Source organism: Stegastes partitus, unplaced genomic scaffold (assembly GCF_000690725.1).
Source record: "Stegastes partitus isolate 25-593 unplaced genomic scaffold, Stegastes_partitus-1.0.2 Scaffold81, whole genome shotgun sequence".
NCBI lineage: Eukaryota > Metazoa > Chordata > Actinopteri > Pomacentridae > Stegastes > Stegastes partitus.
Window position 1 is genome coordinate 399,722 of NW_007577812.1, and position 6,045 is coordinate 405,766.

General features: G+C 39.7%; 1 protein-coding gene across 1 annotated transcript in view; it reads right to left on the minus strand.

Annotated features, from left to right (window-relative positions):
* Positions 1 to 1,679, minus strand: part of commd4 (COMM domain containing 4) — a 4,326-nt gene extending 2,647 nt beyond the window's left edge. The window contains exons 1-4 of the mRNA XM_008276814.1: positions 1,670 to 1,679; positions 1,308 to 1,379; positions 1,126 to 1,191; positions 996 to 1,035 (exon numbers count right to left, since the gene is read on the minus strand). Of these exons, the coding sequence (XP_008275036.1) occupies positions 996 to 1,035; positions 1,126 to 1,191; positions 1,308 to 1,379; positions 1,670 to 1,672 (181 nt within the window). The 5' untranslated portion in view covers positions 1,673 to 1,679. The remainder of the gene's footprint in view (positions 1 to 995; positions 1,036 to 1,125; positions 1,192 to 1,307; positions 1,380 to 1,669) is intronic.
* Positions 1,680 to 6,045: the final 4,366 nt, after the last annotated feature.

Consider the following 6,045-nt stretch of genomic DNA (forward strand, 5'->3'; position numbering starts at 1 on the left):
TCTTTGCACAGACATTGTAAATATTGCGATTTATTGCTCTTACTCTTATTTTTATTGTTCTTAAACTTATTTTATTGTTCTAGTTTATTTCTTGTATTTCTTATCCAGAAAACTAAGATTCACCAGAGTCAAATTCTGATTCCGATTGATTCTGATTCTGATTCTCCTGTCCATGGCAAAGAGCAAGAAGCAGGAGAGAACCAGCAAAAAGGAAAATTTTAGGGTTTAAAAGGAAACTGCAACATCAGTTGTATGGGAATATTTTGGCAACAGAAAGGATGACGCTGGCCAAAAACAGGTACTCTGTCTGGAGTCCTGCAGTTGTTTCCACTACACAAAATCACAAGGCAACATAACTGACGTGTTTGAACATTTAAATAGGCACGACATGATGAGTGTACAGATCTGAATCTTTTCAAAGCACAAGGTTAAACTGGATGCCTTAGCCAGAGTTAGACTAGCAAAGAAAGGTTCACAACAGCCTTCATTTGTTGTTTTGAAACAGATATTTATTTCTGATGTAGACGCATTCCCCTACAAATCATCTGAGAATTAATAATTCTTTCCAAATAGAGTTATTCAAGTCATCTACTGAAAATTCCCTTATTTTTTATTTCACAATATATATTGCAGCAGAAAAATAAGAGATCTCATTGTAAGGTTTTCCATTTTCATGCAGCCCTTCTTTTACTGAGTAAGATTATGTATGCAAGACCTTTATTTGTATTCAAGTATGTTTATCCTGTGGCACTGATACTTTCACTTAAAAAAAGAAGCACAGGAACAGTATTATGATGTATATTTTGAATCTCTTCCATACACTAATAAAGCATTAGCTGTAAAGACAAGAAAGAGTCACTTTCTTGGAAGGTGACAAAGAAGTTGTAATAAAGACACACATTGCACTTAATTAATGGACCTGGGTGATGGGAAAAGTGTCACATTTAAAGCAGTTACTGTATTTCTCACTGAGCACCGAAAAGAGGAACACTTACCAAACTTTGCATCTGCAGTAAGCTTTGTAACTTTGTCATACTGAAAATGGAGAGAGAGAAGACTGAGTTGTGTGTCTGACATGTGTGGGAAATATATGATGGATGTGAGGAGGTGTGTTTGACGACTTACATCAATGCCCTCATCCAGCAAATCCTTCAGCACTTGAGCACAAAGGAGCTTCATCTTGACACTTGACTGTGAAATTAGTGAGGCGGACAACACACTCATTATTATATAGAAACAACAGACTGAGTGATCCTGAAAGAATATTATTGTTTCACTGACTGTCTGTGGGGGGGGTTTGTACTCACAAGTTTTGCTAATGTGCTGATTTCGGCAAGCACCCAATCTGGGCAGTCCAAATCCCCACAGAAACGGAACCGCTACAACAAGACATGCAGTGGTGAGTTATTTTAGTTTTCAGTAACTTTTCAACACATTTATTGCGCAGTAAACACTGTAACACTAGCGCCAGCATCCATCATTGAAGGCTACTAGCTTAGCCTGCTAGCTACGGGGAAACGGCACAAAACATCCACATTTCTGAGGAAATGCATCGCGTAATACTATCGCTTCATTCATTAATAATGCGGTTAAGCAGTCTGCTTGTTTGTTTGGCTTGTATACAAGCGAAATAGCGTTAAATAACATGATTAATAATGAACGTGTTTACCATAGTTGCAGCGAGAGACGGGAACCGGAAGAGTTGTCTCTCCTTTCTCGAGGCTGATTGGATGAGAAGGAGGGGGCGTGTCTAAACGGGCACATGACGGTCCTGATGCAGCAAAGTGGTTTGATGATCTTGGTCAGCTGTTTACATCTCTTCTTTGAAGTCACTTAGCGGACTAACTGGGTTAAAGTTTAAATTTAATGAATGGACTATTCGAGCACAGAAATAACAGACTCTTTAAATGAATACTGCCAGCAGTGTTTGAACATTTGGATGCTGCCCGCTAAAGAGATGAAGGGAAAGTCAAAGAAAAAGTTAAATCTGGCTGATCAGTGGGTGAAGTTGGATCAGCCATAGATGGATATAACTGCTAGGTGGGTTTAAGGTAAAAATGTGTTCTTGTCCCTTCGTTAATCGTCACTACAACCTGTGTGGCAGATTTTTTATTTCATTATACAGCATGAAACAAAGCTTTGTTCTGGAGTTTTTGTGTGCACAACTGGTGACTCATTTGCGACCACTGAGTTAATCCATGCCCTATTCAGATGTGGCTTTCAACTACAATGATCAGATAGCATGACTAGACACTCCTCTGACCAGTGACTGTAAAAGGCCACCCTAAAATGCAGCTTCATTCAAATAACACAATGCTAGAAATGACAAGAGGAACAAAAGAACAGGCTGTTGGCTGCTCTTTTTGTTCCTGCTGGAGGTTTTCATGTCAGTTACAGCTGTAAGTTCACAACTTCACCATTCGCCATCTAAGAAATCTTTTCAGACAGCACTGTACAATAGACAATCGAACACATGATGCTCTGGATGGACGGGTCTGATAATGTGATCCTGTTCCTCAGAATGTCCCCAACCTCAGCGAGAGTGGGACAAAACTCCACAAGCAGCATCAACAATCTCAGTAACTCTGCACTGCACATGTATGACTTGATACTGATTTGAGATCTCTGGTCACAACTCCCATCTCCATCTGCCCAACATCATTTCCAGTATAGTGCCTACTTGGTTGTTTTATGGTGTTCATTCTGTTGTAGAGATGTCGAGCTACAAATACTTACATTAGTCAGTTTGCACATTAAAAGTTCACAAATTAAGCGGTGTGCTCTGGCTCCCCTTTTTGTATTCTAAAAATACTGATCACCTTAAAAAAGAATGGATAGAATTGAATAAAATACTAAATGCAGTGTTGGGCTGCAAGGTGGCTCAGTGGTTAGCACCGTTGCCTCGCAGCTAAAAGGTCGCCTTCAGCATTTTATGAAGAAAAGCCAGTTTATTCCAGTTGGAGGAACGTAGGTAGAAATGGTAATCTTAAATATAAACAACAACATGCATCCTAATAGGGCTGCAAGGTAGTAGCTCGGTGGTTAGCACCATTGCCTCGCAGCAAGAAGCTCCCTGGTTCACGTCCCGGTGAGGACACCCGGGATCTTTCTGTATGGAGTTTGCATGTTCTCCCTGTGCAGTGTGGGTTCTCTCTGGGTTCTCCAGCTTCCTTCCACAAGTCCTAAAACATGTTGAGGTTAATTGGTGATTCTAAATTGTCCGTAGGTGTGAATGTGAGTGTGCTTGGTTGTCTGTCTCTAAGTGTAGCCCTGTGATAGACTGGTGACCTGTCCAGGGTGTCCCCTGCCTTCACCCTGAGTCAGCTGGGATAGACTCCAGCCCCCCGTGACCCGAGTGAGGATTAAGCGGTGTATAGATGATGGATGGATGGATGGATGCTGTGTTGATGTTTTTTGTTTTTTAAAAAAATATATATTTAGGAATATATACGAGCTGACAAGATTACAAAGACTGCCATCACAATTAAATAAATAGATGTGAAAATAGAATAGAATGTAAGAGCTCAACATATCAAGGAAGAACAAAGTGAAGGAAAAATGAAGAAATTAAACACAGGAAGATTTAGTCTCTTCTTGTAGCGAAGGGTGGAGTGCACTTCAGACTTAAAGTGGGAGTGAAAGGGCTGAGATTTGGTAACTGTTTATAAAACTTGGGCTGGTGCTGAGTGAGAAGCACTCAGGTAAGAAATGCATTCTGTTTACAGACACAAACTGTTTAGACATGTTTAGATTTCCTGACTGTAACAATTATGACAAAGAGAGAAACCTTTTGAAAGCGAACATGTCAGTAAACAGAGTTAGCCATTACTGGATCTGCAATGAAGCACTATTTCATACTAAACAGGTTAATCAGGGACATTTAACACGTGAACTAAAGAGAGCAGCAACATGCTCCATCCACTCTACTACAAGTTCAACAAGAAGAAGATGAAATATGCATCATGTAAACACAACACAAACAGTGAAATAATCAAAGTTGCAAAACGGTGATGCTGCCTCACTTTTTATGACTATATTAGGAATGCATGTTGCTTGGTGCAAATTCCTAAACAATTCCTAACATTCATTTTTCTCAGACCGTCAGCCTGCTTCAGATCTGGACACATCTCAGTATATTACAGCCCAGTTTAACACCACAATAAACATCAATCTTGATAGTATATAATCAAGTTCATACTTCACTGATAGCGTCAATCAAGACTGAATATTAATATTTTTTGCAAAGGTAGAATTCAGGCCGGTATTTTGGATGGCATTAGGTTTTAAAGGTGTATCACTTGTTTTATGAATTCCAACCTGAACAAATGAACTAAAAAAGTAATCCTAACCAGATGTGTTGGAGATGCACTTTGAAAAAAAAAAAAAAAGGTGAACAAAGTTTTCCTTTGTCATGTGGTTTGAAGTGGAGACTACGATCTGTCTTGTGATTTATGAATCAGAAAGTTTATTTTTATTTACTTTTTTAAAAATCCTGCGTCATTTAAACACCAAAAATAATGCTTTATCAACTACAGTTTTAGGAGTTTCTCGTGTGGCTGAACAAGCTAAATAAGATCATTTACTACATGCAAACAGGCCTAGCTGTATGTTGTGGTATGAAAGTGAATGAAAACTATTTGCTGTAGAATAACTTCACTTGTAAGCTGAAAAGAATGCTGCACGTGCAACTTTATCGAGGGGTCTATTATTACTTGCTACGTGCTGATGTTTATATTAGCTCAGGAAAAACAAATGGAATGTTTGGTCCAGTGGAAAAGGAAATACACGAGTCAAGGTTGGAAATAGTGTTTCAGATCCTTACAGATGAGTCAGTCTAGTCTTTGAGCCCCATTTAGAGCTATAGATTTTACAACTTAATGTCTAAGTACTTGCGGTAATGCCAGTATTTACATAAGAGCTGATGTCTTCAAATGCATTTTATTGGATCGAACAGACTGACGGCTCAGTCTGAAAGTGTGCCTTGTCTCTTCCTCATGTCAAGCGAGTATGATCATATCTGACTGCAAACAACAACACTGTCTCATCAACAGTGATTTAATCTTTGTCATTTCAATTAAATTTGCTCTTGTTTCCTTCATGTGTTTTATTTTTGTGTTCTCGTAACATTCTTGTGTGTCACGTGCAATTTAATACGTGGACCGAAAACCGTATCCACAGATTTAAAGAGTTTAGCATTTTACTTTTGTCAAGATTTGAAAGCACAACACAAAACAAGACGGGTAAAGGAAAAAGGGTTTACTTGCGTGGGAAGTTGTTCTTACAGAGATCTTTCTATTTAGACAAGGCTTGTCCTTGAAAGGTTTGATCTGGGAAATTTGGAAGGAAGGGCTTTGATCTTGGATCTGATGAGGCAGACAACAACAAACTCCCAGGTGTCCTCTTCTGTGGAGGATTACCAGAAGCAGCGACAGATTAGGGCCAGGATGCGCTGCACTCAGAGATATCAGGCCTCCACTGCAGGACCGATGAGCTGAGCAAAAAGCTGGTGGTCTGGACAGTTACTGGAGATGGTCAGAATGTGCTGGTCTGAGGTTATCTGGAGGCTCCAGAGCAGACCACTTAAAAACATAAAGCTTTCTCTCGTTGGAACTGGTGAGAGAGGACATCGGGTTTAGCATTCTTTGGATGATAATGCAGAGTAAAGCAAAAATACATGCAAAAAAAGGGCCACAGGGCTTGGTAGAGCTTTAGATGTTTGGTTGTATGAATGGACAAGTTTCTTGTGGTCTCTCCAGACCATCAGTGGCTGTTTTGCCCCTTCTAGCCAGTGCCTCTATTCGTCCAAAGCTGATACTGTATAGCTGATATTCCAAGAGCGTCAGAAGAACCTTCCGCCTTCACGTTATCCATGTGCTCTTCTACTTAACAAGGTTTACCAAATATTAGCTACTTGAAACATGTCACATACATCACATTTTTTTAACAGGTGTGTCATGCAGTGTGGGACTTGCACTGGTTTGGACTTGGACTTGGTCTCAACCCTTTATAGTCTTGGTTTAGGTGGTCTCAGACCACAACACTAGA